The 21,125-nt window shown below is 37.0% G+C and overlaps 1 protein-coding gene across 10 annotated transcripts in view; it reads left to right on the top strand.

Annotated features, from left to right (window-relative positions):
- specc1 (sperm antigen with calponin homology and coiled-coil domains 1) overlaps positions 1-21,125 on the top strand; it is a 229,498-nt gene that overhangs the window by 93,398 nt on the left and 114,975 nt on the right. Inside the window, exon 1 of one of the 10 annotated variants that reach the window (XM_084412870.1) lies at positions 3,029-3,816. The exons of the other annotated variants lie outside the window; for them this stretch is intronic. Coding sequence (XP_084268996.1) covers positions 3,777-3,816 — 40 coding nt within the window. The 5' untranslated portion in view covers positions 3,029-3,776. Of the gene's footprint in view, positions 1-3,028; positions 3,817-21,125 lie in introns of those variants that run through there. 10 annotated transcript variants of the gene reach the window in all.

Raw genomic sequence — 21,125 nt, 5'->3', positions numbered from 1 at the left:
CTTTGTCGTGCGTCGTTTGTCGTGCAGTGTTCGTGCAGTGCACGTGCAGTGCACATGGGGAAACAAGAAGCGATAATCCTCTCCAGACCGGCAGTCGGATGAATTTCTGGCATGTCAGAAATTGTGGTTGCTCCTCGTGACTATATCGCATAGTTGAAGCAGAGCTACGAACCGATTGCCCTAAACTGAGTGTTTTTCCCTCACTGCGCCTGTGTGAAAACAGAAGTTTAACCATTTCATCTTTAATGCAGCAAGAAAGAAAACGAAAAGGGGAGATCTTTAAGTTCTGCAAATTACTGTTGCTTACCTCAAGTTAGTGTTGCAAAATGGATAAACCATATTAACCACATCTTCCAAGCCACCTGCGATGTAGCTACCGTGCTTCTTTTATGAATTTGTTAAACAATGCTCACGTTAAACAAGCTGTTTTTTAAATAAAGCTGTTTTTAATTTTCATTGATGACTGATTATTGCAGTGTTCGGACATATTATAGACTGTTAATAATTTTAATTATAGGCCTATAATTCATTGTAATCGACCTAAATGGTTTAGACAATTTTCAATGAGGAGGAGTAAGCTTCTGTCTAATCTTCGCAGCATATGCCAGTTATGCGGTGATGCACTATGAAATTATTGTGTGGAAAATTAATTATAATAGCCTATCAATTTAATAATAAAAGTAGGCCTTCCTTAATAATACTAATTATTATAATAATAATACAATAATACTTAGGCCTATAATAATTTAATACATACATTGGAAATGCTAAATACTCTTGATATTGATAGCTGATGCCTGTTTTCACAATATCTGTGGACACAGGATATCATGGTCTATTGGCGCAACCCGGCACAGGGGTTTATCGCACATAGTTCACATGTATAGTTTGAGCAGTCAAGTCGCAGCTCGACGTTCGGACCGTAAAGTGTGTGAGCACATAAAACGCAAGCTTTGGCTGTACATCGCATGCCATCTACTCGTTCAGTGTGAGTAGGTAACCTTGCTGAAATCGCACAGACATCGCACAGTGTATGCCCGTCTTAACTGTGATTATTAGCCAGATCAGCATGTTAGAATGATTTCTAACGGATCATGTGACACTGAAGACTGAAATAATGCTGCTTAAAATTCAGCTTTACCATCGCAGGAATAGATTACGTTTTAAAATATAATTTAATAGGCTACTGTCAGGATTATGTTGTGTTTTGTGTTAATGTCATTCCTGTGTGTTTGTTTCATGTGCTTTAGTTCAGTTTAGTCTTAATTACCTCCAATGTAGTCGTCTCAGTTACTGATTACGTTCAGCTGTCTGTCATTTATACTCCCTGTCTCACTAAGTTCATTATTGGTTCTCGTCTCTGTGTGAGTAGTCTATGTGATCATTCTCTGTGCCTTCATCTGTGTATTATCTACGTGTTTATTAAAGAAAGTTAACATTTGATCTCCATCATCTTCATTCTGAGAACTACCACATCAACTGTGACAGCTACGTTCACATTTTCTGTGTTTGTGATTGACAACAGCCTTTACCTACATGTGTGAGTCTCGAAATCTCCCGTTAACACAGCAACTTGCAGTAGTGTCTTGAATACTGTCTGCATGAACCATAGACTGTAAAAAAAGATGGACAATGCACCTTCACTGTCTTCCAGTGTCCAAATATGGCGCTGACATCTTGGAGTCCAAGTCTGCGCAGTAGTGAGCATGAAGTTGAGCCGCGTTATCAAGGCCCCACCCACACTTCCACAGAATCTGTTAGTACAGTTTACTGCAGAACAACTCATTATGTTGGCGAAATAAACCGTTATGGAAATGTAAAAATGAAAGTTGAAGCTCCAATCTCCTCCTGAAAAGCCTGAAAAAAGTTTTCTGTGTAAAATAACACAGAAACCATCTTTAAAAAAAAAAAAAAAAATTGAAGTGTAATTTGATTGTTTAGTTTGTTTTATGTCCCATTAGATTACATGGAGAGGGTGGGGTTTATGAGCTATACTGCATCTAGGCACCAGGGGCGATCGAAACGTTTTGGCTTCACTTTTCAGGACTTGTGCGGCACACTTGGTATGAACGTGCAGGAGAATGTGACTGTATTATCTTACCAGTAGCCAGTATTCGTAACACAGAACTAGATGTCCAGTCCGGTTCTGTTTACATAGCGCGTTTTTTCCGAGAATGCGGTTATTAATCCTGACAAATTTACGGGTGGGATTTTGGTTATAAAATGCGGTTGTTACTCCCATAAATAACCAAACTGTGTGTAAACGTAACCGTATTAAGGACTCAAATGCAGGACTGTGAACCATATTCTATTGCTGTGTGAATGTGGCCATAGAAGCACTTTGACAATTGTTGTGTGACAGGGTTAAGAGACTGTAATCAAAGGTACAAAGACATTTTTTAACGGTCATATCTTCTGTAGAAAAGTTGATAAAGATGCATTTTTACTGCACGTTCCAAGCTTCTGTGCATTCAGCAGTATGCATACGTTAAGTGTTTGCTTCAAAACTGAAGTATACTTTGGGGTTCATCATACACACAGGAATAGCAGAATGGGACATGACATTAGTATCTGCAATGTACTGTTTACAAACTCCTAGACTAGTCCTACTTAATGATGATCTATCAGGTTTGACATAAACTTGTGGAATTCATGCAGCTCAGCTACGGCTGTCATTAAAGCAAAAGAGAGACAAACCAAAAACTGAAACATTCTGACATTTATGTAGATTTTTTTTATTTAACTTTTAAATCAACTGTTCATGCTGATAATATGATTTGTAATGAAATAAATGTAATAAATTTGACAGTTGTAAATTAAAGACTTTTCATGGTATCAGACTTTTGTATCAGATGTATGTAAATTATGTAAAATATAATACTGAAACTTAAGGGATTGAAAAGTGAAATAAGATTTAGTTTGATAAAAAGAAGATGAAAAGAGTGAGATGTGAATTATATCTGTATTGTCAAGCCTGGGACAGAATAAGGCAAAGATGGCATGTTTTTTCCTAGCAAGAATATTTAACACATATGATTCTACATGAATAGAGAATGAGGGGGAGGGAGCTAAAGAAAATAACACATCTATCTTTCCATGCCTCCCACTGAGGACAGGAAAAATGGATCAGTCTAACTCGGGTGCTCAAATTTCCCGTTCTGTGATAATGCAGCAGTCCATGAGAGAAACATGTAGCGGCTTTGCACGTGTCCCAGTGTAATCGCCCTCTTTCTGCCTGCTGTCCTCCGCTACAGAACAGATGAATGATGTCAGAAAAGTTAATGAGGAAGGAGACGAATGTAACCTACTCTCCTCCTCTTCTTTCAATCATACATACTCTTCATTTCTGGAGATAGAGGTAAAGTGAAGGAAAGACTGAACGAGATAAAAGAGGGAGTTGCTTGCTCTAATTTTCATGCTTCAGTTGGAGGAGGAGCAGATATACAGAGGGAGGCCACGCCCCCAAACAGTGACTTGACTAATAACATACTGAATACACTCCTGCTGCAGCTGCTGCCTGACACTGACAGAGAGAGACAGAACAAGTGAATGAGAAGGAGATTGAGAGAGTTGCACTGGGACAGACTGACAGTTAGCAGGAATGTTGTCTGGCTGCTGATTCACAGCCAGCAGGGCGAGAGAAGAGGACAAACACCTCTGTCCCATTGTCTTTGTCTCGTACGCACCAGCGCTAGTGAAGTGAGTTTGCACTGTCAGGTGTATTGGAGCTCTGCTCTGATGGATTAGTGTCTTCTGTGGAGCAGCGTGTAGCAGCCATGGGGAACCAGGAAACCCGGGTGGAGGAGCCGGACGCAGGTCTGACTAACATATCACTGTTCTAAAATAACTGTTGTATTATCATTCATTCTGGATGGGGTTTGTTAGAGCGTTCAACTCTATTTGTGCTTAGCTCTCTAATTTCTAATTTACTCTCTGTCTATTATTATGTCCTATATTTTCTCTTTTTACTCTATATATCTGTTAGTTCTGTCTGTTCTACATCTTTTCATTCTCAACCTCTTCTTTCTATCATTGGCTCTGTTGTGGCCAGTATCAGCCTGCAGCTGTAGGGGTAAATGTAAGTTGCATGATAAATGGTTATTGATATTCGATACCATTTTCGATACTGCTGGGAAAACTGCCATATGCACTTCCATATAGATATTTTCTATTATTATCTCATATTTTTTATACTTTAGGTAATTTTGTTGCAATAGCTTACACACAGAACAGGGAGGCTTTATTTGAAACTTTGAATTTACAAAAAAGACAAGTAAACAGTAATAAAATAAGAACAAATAAATTGCAAATGATAGCACAAATAAATACAACAGAATAAAAAGACAAAAAAAAAAAAAAAAACACAAAGTAATCAAATGTAAAATGACACTGCATAGTCTTCACTGTAAAAATTAAATACAGATTAATGCTTACAATTAAAGTTACACAAATTATTTAGTCAGGAGCAAAGAGTGACTTTCTCTTTGTCTTTTATTCTCTGAATAACATGTAGCATATTAGGCTACTTAAACTTTAAGGGCTCATGCACAGATCCAATATACTGTTACACTGTTTTTTTCCCCAATTATTTAAGTACTGTGTTTACCTGTATACTTGCCAAGATGTAGCCTAGAAATCTAGATGCACCCTAGCGGCAGCAAGTTTTATTTTGCAGCCAGTGTCATCTAGCAACTCTCCATTGGCTTGAGAGCTGGAAAAACCAAACTCTGGTCAGGGTTGTGACGGTTCCGTGTGAATTCCCTGCTACTTGAAAACAAAGAAGATGGCTGCTGCTGGTGAACAGCAGTATTTCGAATCAGCTTTGGCTGCGACTCTGGAAGACTTGGAGTTAAGCTTTTATTTGAGAAAAGACAATGAAGTCATTCTTAAAAAAGGAAGATGTGTTCGGAGTTTTGCCGACCAGTTACGGCAAAAGTTTAATCTATCAACTAGCTCCGCTGGTGGGAAAACGCTCTGGTTGGTTGTAGCGCTATCCTATTGCGTGCGGAGGTCATTTGAAAGACAACCGTTTATCCCGCCCCTCGGATTGAGCCCTGCCAATGGTGTGTTCCCAGACCCAACATATTGATGTGGGTTTGGCTTGTCAGGCTAGCCAAGATGGGCATTTTGACACAATTGTGTGTATTTGACTGTTTAAGTGTCAAAATGACTTAAATAGATCAGTGGTGTGCACACTTTTGGTTTGTGCACAAAACCTGCGGGAATGAGTACAATTATTTGCAATATTTGCATCCCTGCACCGAAATTCAGGACCTGTAACAGCAACACTATTCAACTGGAGCAAATAAGACGAGTGAGTGAGAGGACTATGTGTCAAACTGTCAAATTGTCGCCGGAAAAAAAGAGAGAATAAGAACGTGCAGCTGGTTTCGGTGTATTGATACTGTAGAAAAGACATCGTTTCAGAAATTTCAGTATTGATACGTATCAAAATATCTATATTATTCTACACTAGTCCGGATCCCATTGCACTTCAATACTGCTGCGTGTGTATATCTTGTCAAGAGACACTCAGAGCATCTCAGAAATAGTGTTGACTGACCACACTGTAAGGCACACATCACTTTTACTTTTGTTCATACTTAGGTTTAGTAATTTGTTCAAACCCCTAACACTTTCGACGACTTTTGATTGTGATCTGGCGGGCAATAAAATGTGTGAAAAAAATGTACTGTATGTATGTATGTATGTAGTATGTATGAAACTCATTCATTTAGTTTGCAATGCTCACTTTTTACTATCTAGTCAGGACAATTTGCCAATAGACAAATTCTGCCCTAAAAAATATTTCTCTCATTTGATAAGCCGTTATACTAAAATATATGTCACAAAAGGAAAGACAATTGTTGTTTAATCTTTAAGAGTGGGCTTTTTATACTTTGAGTCCATAAGCAATCACCTAGCAACACCTTAGCAACCACATAGCAACACTCTGACAAATACCTTTAACACCAGAGCGGTGGCGAGACTAGCAAGCATGCTCACATTTTTTTAATGAATATATAAAAATCTAGTTTAGCTGTGGTTATTGGTGTGCGTGTTAGAAATGTGCTGAGTAACACTGAAAAAATATATTGTCTCTCTGTGTGTGTGTGTGTGTGTGTGTGTGTGTGTGTGTGTGTTTGTTTGTAGGTACATATCTACAATCCACCCTGGGGGATAAACTTTCTATTGCATTTCCATTTCAAAGTTTACTTTATTTTAACCATTTTCAACTGCAGATGGAAAGCAACAGTCTGCTTTATCTTACTGTCCTCCTGTACATCTCTTGGGTCGCTTTTTCTCCATATCACTTCATATATTGCGCTGTCTCTGTTCTTGATTTATTTACTGTGGCTCATGAAAGTTGACATTCAGTTCAATAGCAATGCTATTGGAATCCTCTCCTGTTCTGGTGATTGAATCGATACACGAGCGAAAATTATTGAGAGTTTTTGGAAAACTGAGTTCTTTGTGGTTGGTCTTATTTGTAAGGCCACTAGTAGATTTCTTTGTAAGACTTGCTGGAATTTGAAGTCTTGATCTGTGTGGCTGGTAAATGAGGATATGTGTTGTCTGGCAGAGAGATTGTGGCTGACTGCCACTTTTACCACTGCAGGAGCCTTATCTAAGATGGAAAATGCTGCCAAACTCTGTGTGTTTGTGTGTGTTTATGTATGTGTGTTTGAGATGAAACAGTAGGTTCTTATCCTGAAAAAACACAAACACTCCTGAGATAAGGTTAGGCTTTATCTACCTATACAGTTTGACACCCTTTGGCAAAAGTAAAGATTGTTTTAAAAAGTATCAGTTGCTATGCTGTGAATGTTCACATAAAGAGTTTAATTTCGAGGCTGAAATTATCTTTTCAATGAGGTCCTTTCACTTTCCAGATGCTGATAATCTTTTAGTAAAGCAGACATCACATTAAAAGGAGAATAAAGCCCTATTCGCACGGGATAAGTATTACTGGTGACCTCTAGTCATTTGTAATAATTGCAGAGGTTGGCTGTGATCTTAATCCCGTGCAAATCGGCCATGTCTGTAATTTGTCAAGTAAAAATTTCCCCGCAAATGACCTACCATATTTCGCTGAACACCAAGGTCCTGTGATAATATTAGTCCCGTGCGAATCGGCATCTCTGTGATTTGGTTTTTGTTTCCTGTGCGCTTTTTTTATCCATCTTTCGAGTAAAATCACAGGCTTCGCTTATCCCGTGCGAATGCGCCACACGAAATTCAAATGTGGGTGGGTAATTTCTAAATCCCACGAGGTCCCCAGATAATACTAATCCAGTGCGAATAGGGCTTAAAGGTGAAGATGATTTTATGATATGTAGAAGGTTTGGACTGGTAAATGAGTCTTGTAGATTTATCCAATCTTGACTCTTTCAAAGACGAAGTTTTAATTTAATTTAATATTCAACAATATTATTGATCTGCCTGCATTGACACCATTATATGAGAACTGAACTGTGGTGGACGTTGACATCATGGTTTTCTCCAGAGCGGTTATATATATATATAAATGAAATAAATTAATAACTTTTTTACAACAAAAATGAAACATCACTGAACTTACTTAAGCTGGACTGTGGCACTATTTTCTGGAAACAAACTTTGCATTATTTTCCTGTTATCTCTGTAAAGCTGCTTTGAAACAATCTGTATTGTAAAAAGCGCTGTATAAATAAATGTGACTTGACTTGACTTGACTTGACAAAGTAGAAAAATAAAAATAAATTTCCATGAGTCTGCTCTACAGATCTGTTGTCACTAGCTTCATGTCAGACAGCTCAGTCAGTCATAAGAATGAGTTTCCACAAGGACAAGAGTGCAAACCCTCCCCTTTACCATAGGTGTGTGTCTCCCTCTCATAAAGATCACCCTATTAGAGATTTTGCTATGACATTTGTATGTCTCACATCTGGAATTGAATGTTTTAACACTAATTTATTTATTATTATTTTATTTTTTAGCAAATGCATAAATATTTAATGAGTAAATGAATAATACATGCAATATTCAATGCTACATAGTTAAGTAAATACAGTATGCTGGAACATGTCTGACTAAATATAGACAAACCCCAATATTTTTGCTGAACTACAGATCTGTATGAAGTAATAAATTCAGAGCTAAGTGTTTTGAGCACTTGCCTAGTTAAATAAAATGAGGTTTGTGGTTTCTAGAGTAATATGACCTTTGATAAAGTTTTAATGCACTTACCGTTTATAAAGTTGGATCACAGTATAGTATAGGTTTCATTCTGTTCTTTTTTTGAGGACTATAAATGTCATGAAAATCCATCAAGAACTATACTATAATTATACTTTATATGTATGATATTTAATGATACTTTATATTGGGTATATTTAACTACCATGTACTTGTGTCAAAAATCAATTAATTGTGTTAACCTTTTGCTGTAATTGAGGTGGGTTAAGGAGTAAGGGAAGTGTAGACTGTAATTATAGATGTAATTGCATGCAGATATTTTTTAAATGTAAAGTACAACATAAAACACATATGTACACAATAAGAACACTGTATCAAATTATTAATTTAAATGTTAGTACAGTTAAAGACGCTTAAAATAAAGTGGGTTCGTTCTGTCTAATGATTACATCTATATTGGACCATACTGTTTGAATTCATGCATGGTTGCCAATACTGTACATATTTTTTCTTTGACTGTTCAAAGACATCAGATTTTCTATTTTAAACCCCCAACCCCTGGATCTAGTGAGAGAGAAGAGACTCCAAACCAGTAATCTTCACAGCAGAAATACTCTTTTTAGGTTAGCTTGGGTTACAGTCTCTGAGTCAGAGCTGGTGTTTGTCTTCATGTTGTGAGAATGAGGAGGTTCATTGGAAGGGGAATCTCAATTTATCTTTCCACACATTCCCTTCTGTTACAGCTGAGATATACCAAGGAAGGAAGTCAAAAGAGACTATCCCAAAAATCCATGAAATGATTATTATTATTTTTTTTACAGAAATCAGACGTGTCTTTTAAACTTCATTTAAGTAGACGGATTGGATGTTTAATGGCAGCAATGTTGGACGTTCCAGCAAAGCAATGGGTGTTATTTTGCAGTAAGCTGAGCGGAGAATGAACTGGTGCCTGTGCTCAGCAGCTATTCAGAAGACCCTCTCATTCAAATATGGCTCAACAGTGAGGCTATTTTCAGATCAGTTCTGAAATGAAAAGAACCAGCCTGTACACTGCGTGCTGTTTGTCCATCAGGGTGGGTTAGAAAAATAGTGAATAACTGGAGGAAAAGACAGCAAATGCATGCACAAAAAAGGACTGAAGAGAGCTCCAACTAGGTGCACATTGTCCACATGTTTTAGGGTCTGTGTAATACTGAACCTTGATGCCAAGTGTTTTGTTGAGGGGAAATGATAGAAAGAGCATTTAGATTGTAACACAGCAATAACAGTGCTGGTCATTGGAACAACAGCTCTGTTTGTTTTCTTTGTCCAGCTCATCAGTCATTAAGTGTGCAGTATCTACTTGTCAGCAGTGAAAGTTATTTTGGAGAACAACAGAAGGAAAACAGGAAAAGAAAATCTGGATTTCTGGACTTTAGAAATGTCCGTATTTGCTCCAAAGAGAACAGCTACAGTATTGATGGTTCATCTGTGTGTGGGAGTAAACATGATACTTGTTTCAAACACTTCTAGTTATTTTAACACTTTTATAATGATGAAGATATAAAGATAGTTTAAAACTATCGTATCACCCAGAAACAAAAATTCTGTCATTATTTACTCAGCTTCAAATTGTTACAAACCTGTATACATTTCTTTGTTCAGCTGAACACAAAGATATTTTGAAGAATGTCTGAAATCAAACAGTTGTGGGGCACCATTGGGAAAAAATACTATGGAAGTCAATAGTGCCCTAAAACAGTTTGGTTACAAACATTCTTCAAAATATCATCCTTTGTGTTCAGCAGAATAAAGGAATTTATACAGGTTTGGAACAACTTGAGGGTGAGAAAATTATTTTTAATTTTTGGGTGAACTTGGCCATCCCTTTAAAGTTAGTGGTTAAAAATTCTTTATTTCCAACTTCGACTTGTCTTATCCAGTAGGCACAGTATTTTCCAGAAAGTTGGATTTTATTATTACATTCATAAATAATGTAAAATACCAGTGCATAACATAACTTATAGTGGTGGATTGGAGTTTTCATTTGCAAACTGTACAACAGTCAATTCAAACTGAACTTTGTAACTGTTTTGTTTTTTCTTCGACTGCAGTGATAGAACTGATTTGTTTTGTCACGCATATTTGTGTGCTTGTATGTGCACTCTTTATTTGTGTGCTCGACGTTAATAGCATTATAAATCGCTTGGGAATATAAGTTGCAGCACGATTCAGATGATAAAAAAGTGCGACTTAGCCCAGAAAATATGGTAACACAATGCACAAGCAAGCTTAAACAATTATTTCAAGATCATTCAAAATCCTCTCTCTTTGGACAGGTTAATTTAACAGATGATATTTATATTCAGAACTCAGTACATACAATACATGTGCAGTACATACGATGTGTGAGGTAAATTATTTCCAGTCTTATAAGGTGTTTACTGAATAACTCTGTCCTGTGTGCAGAGAGGTGTGATTAATGGGGAGATTATGCAAAGTGCTTCACCTGTAAAAGGGTGGTGACCTGCTGTTGTGCTCAAGGGCACAGCTCTCTGCCTTCACCCATCAGCAAGTTTTCTTTCTCACGGTTAAAAGTGACACTTCCCTGCTATAGCCAAATGGATGCAAATAAGGGCTGTCAATCAACTGCAAATTGTAATCAAATCAATTACCGGTATGTGCTGATGTAATGAAATTAATCTCATATGTCAATATATTGCTCATTTATCAATTTGATGAGAAAAAAATACGTTATTAAAAAGACTAAATAAAAGAGACAACATCATTGAATAGACATTGCACAATGATGGTGGTGGTGCAAGCTTGAATTTCTCCCATGGTAGAAAAATATTTATTTATTTAAAGAAAAAGAAAATGCATAGTTTAATTCAGCAAGGATGCATCAAAAGTGACAGTAAAGACCTTTACATTGTAACAAAAATAAAATGTTCTTTCTTTTAAACTTTCTTTTCATTAAAGAAGCCTAAAAAATGCATCCACACAAGATGGTAACTGTTTTCAAGATTGATAATAGTGAGAAATGTTTCTTGAGCATCAAATCAGCATATTAGAATGATTTCTGAATGATCATGTGACACCGAAGACTGGAGTAATGGTTGCTGAAAATTCAGCTTTGCCATCAAAGGAAAAAAATACTTTTAAAAATATATTCAAATAGAGAACAATTTTAATTTGAAATAATATCACAATGTTGCTGTTTTTCATGTATTTTGATCAAATAAATGTAGCCCTGCTGAGTATAAGAGACTTCTTTTAAAAACATTTTTTAAAATATTACTGTGTAAGTCGAGGTATGGGGCCAGGATTAATTACCTTTTTTGTAACACTTTATAATAATTATACAGTAATGAAGTACTCACAAATTATTGCAAACTATTAGTTTATAAATAATTCATAGTTAATATATTGTAGTCTCTACATTGTTAATATAATAATAGGCTATATACAAATTCATTCAGTGAATTAACTATAAACTAATAGTTTTATTACTTGTATTATTATTATTATTAAAGTACTTTATTACTGTATACTTATTTATACAGTAATAAAATACTAGGTGTTACCAAAAAATAGGTGTTACCGATTTTTTTTCTCAGTAATTATTCGAAAGTTGAAAGAGGTTCAGTGTGATGCATATGACATGCCTTTTGAGATGTGTGTATGTGTTTCATCAAAAACACTTTCTACTGAGTTTTGTTCTTTCTCTCATATTTTATACTTCTATTGAATGAGCAGCATCATTTTGAAGAATTTGAAACAGTCTGACCTGAATCAATGTCATACAAACAAACATTCAGCATGGACACACTAGCTACGTTTACTTGGACACCTTTTGTTTCAATCAGAATTAATTAATTCAGATTGATGAATCCCAATGTAGTGTTTACATGACCGCTAAATAAAGGGATGATGTGTGTGTTTATATTTCACAAGCTTCAAATCAAAATAGATTTTTTGACATGTCCACATTGCACAAAATCCCTGCAAAAAAAGAGTTTCCTGCTGTTTGAGCATACTAACCATTCTCCTAGATTGCTTTTTTCCCTTGTTTTACAAAGCAGACTTAATATTTCTCTATTTCGGGCCCTAATTTAGGAAATGACGAGCACATGAAGCTTTGTGCCGTGCTGCTTATATTTATCAATCAATAAAAATGCCCCTTCCCGTACCCAAAACAAGGCGTCTTTTAATCTGATCAAGTGTTTAACCGGTGTCAACCACCCCTTATAATCCGAATGAATTTTTTGGTATTGGATTTGGCAAATTCATTCCGATTGACGTGGTTACATGTGACTTTTTTATTTCGTCTGTAGCTGCGTACATGGACCATATGTTACCACGTCAATCGGAATGAATTGGTCAAATACGATTGTAATTTCATTCGAATTGTAGGGGGTGGTTTAAACCTTTTCTAATCTGTTCGATAGGACATGTAGACACTTGATCGGATTGAAAACCGAAACCGGAATGTTCTCAAATGTGCTCAAATAGCAGGAAACTCAGTATATTCGTGAGTGTACGCATGTCATAAGATCAATTCCAATTTGAACTTGTGACGTATAAACATGCACATCAATCCGATCACTTTATTTATTTATTTTTTCACTTTATTTAGCGGTCATGTAAACAGTATTCGGATTCATAAATCTGAATGATTTCATTCTGATTGACACAAAAAGTGTCCATGTAAACGTAACGTTACAATCAGATTAGTGCTGCACGATTAATCATATCGCAATCGCGATGTCAAGCCTATGCGATTATATGACGCAAAATGCTGCGATTTTATATTAAATAAACAAATTAGCGCTGTTAACGCAATTAACGCAGCATCTGTTAATTTTTGGCATCCTTTGGCTAGTGTTACATGATCCCGCTCTTATTCATGCAAATGCTTTTAAACCATTCATGCGCGATAAGACAAAAAAGAGCTCGCTGCCTGTGAATGTCCTGACTGTGACACACAGAAAGACTCGCGCTAATATCGTGCGTGCGCACAAAACAGCATGCCAGAATACAGTTCTCTTTCGAGCTTGAGTGAACAATAACACACACAATTATGCCAAAATGTAGTAGTCAGTAGCCACTAATTATATCTGTCGCTAAAGTTAATCAAAGAACAAAGGGAACAGAGAAAAACTCTCTCTGCTCTTGACTAAAGAACTTTTTTCTTTAGGCAGATTATCACTAATATGTAGGGATGCACGATGATATCGGCACAACATCGGTATCGGCCGATAAAAGCTTTAAATGACCATCATCGGCATCGGCCGATATGATCATTTCTGCCGATGAGCCTTGCCGATAGGGTGGCGTGTTTCCTATGTGCACATGACGACCGTGCATGAGGGCCAGCAACTTAACATGTGGAGGCATTTCGAGCATGGGCGTCAGTTTGGTTTGAAATGTGCTGGGGACAGAGAGGCATTCGCAAGTGCATTTTCAGAAGTGCTGGGTACAATGACGCAGTAATTTTTTTTTTCTCTTTCGTGCAGGTCATGTTTTGAAAGACGATGTCCTGTAGCTTACTAATGTAAGCTCTCCAAGGTACTATGCTCTCCACAGAGCATAAAATATTCATTTTATTTTATTTTTCGTGTTCGCATTTATGAGGAAAAACAGTGTTAGTTCCCGGTTACGGACGTGAGCGCTCTGAACCGCCTTCACACTGGCAGTTGAAATCAGCTCCGATACGGCTTCGAAACGACCGGAAGTCATTCATTTCCTATGGAGATTCGCAGGCCGCATGCGAATGGGTCCGAACCGGGTCCGAACGAGTGTGGTGCGAAAAAAATCGTGTCAGTTGGTCATCCGGATGCGTTAAAAAAATGTAACTCTTGCGAAAGGCTACGGACGGTTCCTATCCGACAATTCCAGCGGAAGTTAGCGTTGCTATGGTACTGATAAACAAACCTGAATTCTCAACTTTTAATAAAATAAAATAATGATTTTATAACGATTAGTTGTCATTTTTTTATTTTCATGATTTTCTAACGTTATTAGGGCAGTTAATACAATTAAAATGTATAATTAAATATTGTGGCCCCCGCTCATTCACATACAGCCAGAAAACTCCATGATGGCAAATCGTCGGCTGGTCAATTCTCTTGCTGTTGCTCTCCTATACTGGAGACGCAAGCAGAATTGTACATTCTGACACTGACAAAATCAACCTTTCTAATCTCTCCGCCATTGTTGTTCTACTCGCTTCCGAAGCTTCCGACGCTTTTCAACGGTGTAGTACGACGTCCGCTGGGGGCATGTTGCGTAATACGGAGCTGATTTCAACTGCCAGTGTGAAGGCGGCGTAAAAGAGACTGCTTTAAAACTTTCACAGAGACCTCAAGCAGAAAGCACAAAGCCTTTCGTTTTGTATTAATTGTATCTTCATTTTAATCAGTGTTTCATCAACCAATTGCCTGGATTTAATCAATAATAAGTAAAGCAGATAATAGATAATAGATAGCCTATCACGGCACGGAGGCGCCCGCGATTGAACTGGAGCTAGTCTCATAAATGAAACGAAACTCAGCATAGCCTACTTGCCTCACAGACCTGAGAAATATATCTATTATCTACAGAACGCTTGAAATCATATTTTTAAACAGAACAATTCAAAACTAAAGAAAACTATGTAATCCGAAATGTGCATTTCTCTCTGGCGCGTTCACTACTGCGAAGATCGCGAGTCATCGTCAACTTCATCTTTGTAGCCGACACAGAAAACACTTGTTTATTAATTAACATTATTAAATAAAATTAATTATTTTTGACAGCTTTTAGTTGCTTTATTGGCAGCGCCACCCTTACATGTTACATGAACGGGTCGCCACTGCATCAGCACCGAAAACAGGGGAGCATTTGGTAGACCTGTTCAAGTAGAGGATGTACATTTTTTTTATTTGAAAATTAATTTTTATTTATTTTACTCCTAAGGACTGAAGTTTGAAGTCTGAACTTAAAAATAAAATGTGGCACTGGCATATAATTTATTCTCCAAGTGAAATAATTTGCCTATTTTTCAGGGGTGAATGTCTGTCTACATTTGTAAAATTATACATTTATGGTAGCCTGGGTGCCAGCCCGAACCCCGCCCACAACATTTTTTGGTCGGGAAGTTCGGTCTGGACTCGATCCGTTGAGGAGTAATTATGCTCGGCTCCCAGAAGGCCGAGCCAATCAAATTGCCAGGGCGGGCTTTAATCGATGATCTGCGGTTACGTAATCACCCACGTCATAAAGAGCGCTTGGGTTGAATTCGTTTACAACAAAGATGATTGCCGCTGGAGAATTGAGATTTTACGAGTTCACATTTACAAATAAGTCATTTAGAATAAATGCATATTTGGCGTAGCTACTGTCCGAGGAGAGGGCTCCAGGCTCGGTATTCGGCCCGAACCCAAAGTACTCCCCCCGTATTCCGGGCTGTGGAAGAACAAGCCGAGAGTGAGTGGAGGGATGCTGAAAACTGTCAAGGAATGTTAGGTGAGTTGACAGAGTTAAAACAGGGCTCTACACTTACTTTTTGAACAAGGAGCACTGGTGCGCCTAAATAAAAAAATGTAGGAGCACAGACAAATATTTGGGGGCACAGTCATTTTTGTTGTATAAGTTTATCATTATAGTTTTATTATTAGAATTATTCAACAATTAAATTTGCAATGCTCATTGTAAGGTTAAGAACATCAGACTAAAACTTTCAAACAAAAGATTTTCATTTAATTCTATTTTATCGTCATGTAGATTTCATTTATCATTGTATGTAGGCCCTATGTATGTTTCACATTTTATCTGAAATGAAGATCATGTCTGAGTCACTTGGCCAAGCTTTGTAGCCTGGTCGTCTTGACCTCTTTCCAGCAGACAGCCAATTTTCAGCACATTTTGTAGGATCAAACAGTTCCACGGAGGGCCCCTCTGTGCTGATCCAAATTAGTAGGGCCCTATAAAATCCGTTTTATTTTTTCCCAAATTCCGTTTTTTCCGTTTAAATTTTTGCAAATTCCGTTTTTCTGTTTTTCAGGAATTCAGTTTTTTTTTTACCCTTTACTGTAATTTTAGTCGTAAAAAGAGTGTTTTTAATGTTAATGATTAAAATATACACAAATAAAATAGGGATGACCCTAAATTTATTGAGGTAACAAACAAAATTCTCATTTTAAGAGATGTTAAATGTGGTTTGGTTTGTTTACATTAGTGAATGTATTAGGCTAACTAACATGAACCACGAGCAATACATTTGTTACTGTATTTATTCATCTTTGTTAATCTTAGTTAACCCTAACCCTGTATTTTTAATGTTACTTCACACAGTGCATTAAGCTAACTAATGTTAACAAATACAACTTTTCATTTAAATAATGTAGGCTACTAAATGGTGAAATTAACATTAATAAAGATTAATAAATGCTGTAGAAGTGCAGTTTATTAATAGTTAATGTTAACTGATCTAGTTAACTAGAGTTTAATAAATGGAACCTTATTGTAAAGTGTTACCGATTTTGTTATACACCGAACCGATTCAGTGTTGGACAGATCAGTTGTTTTAACCATTCATTAAAGTGAATTCCGGTTCAAAGGAGTCATTAGTTCGCGAATCGGACGTATCATTAGCAGACTTGTACGCGTTGTGTGATTATCCCGGCAGTTTTAGGACATCGCACAAGATTTGTCAACACAGAAAACATTTCATCATTGGATAGGTTTTATTAGTTTATTGAAAGTGTTTTTTATGTCAGCTGAATGGGCGGAACGCTTTTCAGAGAAGAAGGAAAGGTAAAAAAGTTTTTTTTTTTTGCACAATTCACACACAGCGGTAGCCTAATTCAGGAAAAAAAATATCCGAATGCTCCACGTGAAACCTCGTTCTTCCGATCTTTTACCATTGTGTAAATTCTCAATTGATTTAGATTAATAAGCGCGAGGGAGTGAGAGAGAGCAAGACAATTTGAAGACGCGAGCGCGACCGGGCCTCTCTCTCTGCTCGTTCTTTCAGTAATATGCGATTTTCCTCAGACATACGTTTTTTTCCCACACAAAAACTGAATTTTATTCCAAATATGTAAAATTCCGCGTTGACACTAGATTCCGCGTTAATTTGCCAATTCCGCGATTCCGTCCGCAATTGCGGAAATTATAGGGCCCTAAAATAGTTCGTGTGTGGGCACTGTAGTTTAGAGGCTACAGACTATCTGAAGATTTAGGCCTAAATGACTGATCTCCCGGTAATATAGTGTCCTACTCTGCCCCTCCTCATGATGATGTATTTGCAGCTGTTTCTATAGAAAAATGCTGTGTCACTCGCACGAGTGCGCCCAAATATTTTTTCACGTTCGCACGCCGAAATATTTACTCGCATGTGCGAGTGAAATGGGCGCACTGTAGAGCCCTGTAAAATAATATATGCTTCCTCTCATGCAGATAGTGTAGACGGTAATTGTTTGATGACAAGTTGATTGGATTGATTATTTAAACGTGCTCCTCCCGAACTTTGATTATGAAACATCATGTGTAGATTCCGCCATCGCGTCTGTTATAGAAGATATCGACAGCGTATTAATTTTAAAAGAGGTACACAGAACCGCGATCAAGGCATTTGTCGATCGGAAACATGAATGAAGAACATATGTCACTTACTCTGTTGCTCTGATTGATTGTAGGTCTATCCAATTGAGTGCAGAGACCCTTCCTGGTTCGGTTGAAACACGCCCCATAATCACAGCTCAATGGAGCAGTATCAGACTGACTAGAATCTGAGTATGACGACGTCAGGCTACATTTATGGTAGAATCAAATGTTGTTTTGTTTGTCTTGTGTATTGCCTTATCTACAACACATGAGTGTAATACGGTAAAGGTAGTACAGGAGAGAGACTTGGATTTCTCTTCAGTAAAATTAAAGTGTAAATATATCAGGGGGAAAATGTGTATATATATCGGTATCGGTATCGGCATCGGACAAAATTAGTTAGAAAATATCGGCATATCGAATATCGGCCAAAATGCAATATCGTGCATCCCTACTAATATGTGTGTGCATTTATTTTCCTTGAGAACCAAGCAAGTTGACTCATGAAACCATTTGTTTATTATATCGCATATCGCAATCACAATCGCAATATTGACCTCAATTATCGCAATATGACATTTTCCCCAAATCGTGCAGCCCTAAATCAGATTATTAGGGTCCATGTAAACGCAGCTACTGAGAGTCCTAAAAAGTCTATCAATACAGTAGCTATGTTTCCATCCAAAGTTGCAAATTTTACTTATGCGCAAAATTGCAATATTGCATAAAATATTTGTGAATAAAGCACCGTTTCCATCCAGTGAGTCAGACATTTAATTAATAAATAAATAATTTATAGATCAGTGGTCGAAGAAAACAAAATCATCATGTTATGTTAACTTGCTATCTGAGGCTGGTCTGAGGCGGATGCCTGCTGTTTTGGAACACAGTCGTGTAAGACAATTCTGGGAGGTAATTATACCGAACCACTTTGACAACACTTTGCTCAGGCATGTCAGAATGACCAAAACAGCATTTCAGATGCAGATGATAAAATATTTATCCGATTCAGCTGAGCGCATACGTTTTTTATGCACATTTTTAGAATTTAGGCTTATTTTGGCTTTTCCATCCAGTGTTTTTTTTTTTTTTTTTTTTATGCAATATCCCAAAATGCGCATAAAATAGGTGGAAGGAAACATAGCTAATGCGTTTCCGTCTCTTTCTTTGTTTTTGTTTTTTTCTGTTGCTGATATTCGAGTTGTATTCACTGTAGTAAACATACTCTCTTGTACACACTGTATGTTTGCCAGCTCAGGTGTGTCATGTTTGAATTACTTCTCTATCTTGTTAGTCTACGGGTGTTGTATCCCAGCACAAGTAAAAGTATATTTGTGCAGCTAGATCATATAAAGAGACGCAGTATCAATTATGTTTGCAAAGACAAGATACAATCACCATGATATAAGCAAATATTTATGTATATTGTATATTATGTATAATATTGTCATGTTACGTTAAAGTGATGGTGTTAAAAAGCTTTCACAGTCAACAGACAAAGGACGGCTTGACTCACCCATTGAAGCTGCTTAGTTGGTATTTTCCTCTCATTCTCTGGGTAAGGTTGCAAAGACTAGCCTCAGTTTGCTATTAGCTGAAAGATGAGCAAGAAAATTAAGTTAAAGCTCTACTTATGTCAAGTTCGTTGTCAGATCTGTCCCAGTGCACATGAAGTTCTGTTTTCTATTATTCTCAGTGAAAATAGGTAGGCTTAATATTATTTGAGAGAGATGTTTTAGAAGTATAATGCACATAGCAGAAATATCTCAAAATAGAAATGGAATGAAATCAAAATCTAGTGAACATAAATACTCTCTTATTATTTGGTATTTTTGTCTCTGAAGAAACATTATTCTAGGGCTATATCTGGCTTGTTTTTTCCTCTCCCAGAATAAGTTGGTGCATTTTGATTGGGTTTGAACCAAGAATAAGTATGTATGAACCAAGTGCTAAAATGTTCTTATCAAGGCAGCTCTGCTCAGTGTCCATAAATCATTTTATGCCACTTCAGATCTTTTAAAGAAAGGTGAGCGGTAGGTCAGGACTTCTGTCCACAAGTGATACTAAGCTTAACAATCCACATTCACTGTAGCTACAAATTGCCTAGATTTAATACAGCCCCTCTTCCACCTCTGTTAGCTGTCCTTACTTAGCCCGAAGTAAACTCAGACAGAAGAACTATGTACTCACTTGCTTTTTCCCATTTAATCTGGTACTGATTCTGTTTAACACACGGGCCCTATTATACACCCGGCACAATGCAGAGCCAAGCGCGACACAAGTGTATTTTCCTAGTTTCAGCCTGACGCAGTTATAATTTTCACGTCCTGCGCCACGTTGTTTAAATAGCCAAATGCATTTGCACCCATCTGTGCACCCATGGGAGCATAAAAAACAAGGTGGTCTGAAAGCTGGTCTGAAAACAAGGTGTTCAGGCGTGTTGCTATTTTGAGGCAACTGAAATAGACTGCACCACTGACCAACAAAAACCTGGTGTAAAGTCAATGGCGCAGTATTTTTGTTGTTGTTATTTAACCCTCTGGGGTTGGCAAACGCGCCGGTGCGTTTTGCTCAATTTTTTTCACGTAGCAGCAAAATAGACTTAAAATACTCATTAAAAATCATTTATGGTCATACAGACTTAAGAAATATGAAAAAATAAACTGTAAAATGTCTTTTTTATGTGTCCACTTACAATCAAAACAAAACATTGTGCTTTTGTAAAATAAAGAAAATAAACAGGGTGTACTTTCTGCCTCTCCGTCTCCGTGAACTTTTTTTCTGGAGCATGTCTCTAAACTTAAACAAAACTCAGTGAATACTATTGATTCAGGCATGAGCAATATATCTTTTAAGTGTCTACTATTAAATTATCTAATTCAAAACGAAAACAAATATTCTCTGTTTATGTAATCTGTATCAAAAGAGAGAGATGTCAGTCGTTCTCATTTCAGTTTATTATCTGCTAATGTGAACACGCCTACGGAGACCGCGCACTATTCAAACGCAAATGATCTGAGGCAATCCATGCAAACCTGTGAACGCCCACATCAACTCGATAAAACACATCAAGTTTAATCAGATTAATGTACTTTACGTCGTTTTGCGACACTGTGAGGAATTATACTATCGTAATAATAATCCTGGAAAATTTACCTCAGAAATGCTGGTTTTGTTTAATTTCGAGGAGCAACGGATCCAGCTGAGGATTGTGAATATTAAGTTCTTTATTCTTAAGTGCTTTGTTCTAATCACGATATGGAATAGTGTCTGTAAACCGCAAAAAGACTGTTTAAATTTGAATCGCGTTTCTGTGTGTGAATGAATGAACGGCACAAATGCGCGCTGTTACAGACACTTACATTATTTTTATACGT

The sequence above is a fragment of the Rutilus rutilus genome, assembly GCF_951802725.1.
Source record: "Rutilus rutilus genome assembly, chromosome: 7".
Lineage (NCBI taxonomy): Eukaryota > Metazoa > Chordata > Actinopteri > Cypriniformes > Leuciscidae > Rutilus > Rutilus rutilus.
The sequence above is the reverse complement of the archived record's forward strand: the minus strand, read 5'-3'. Positions and strand labels throughout refer to the sequence as shown.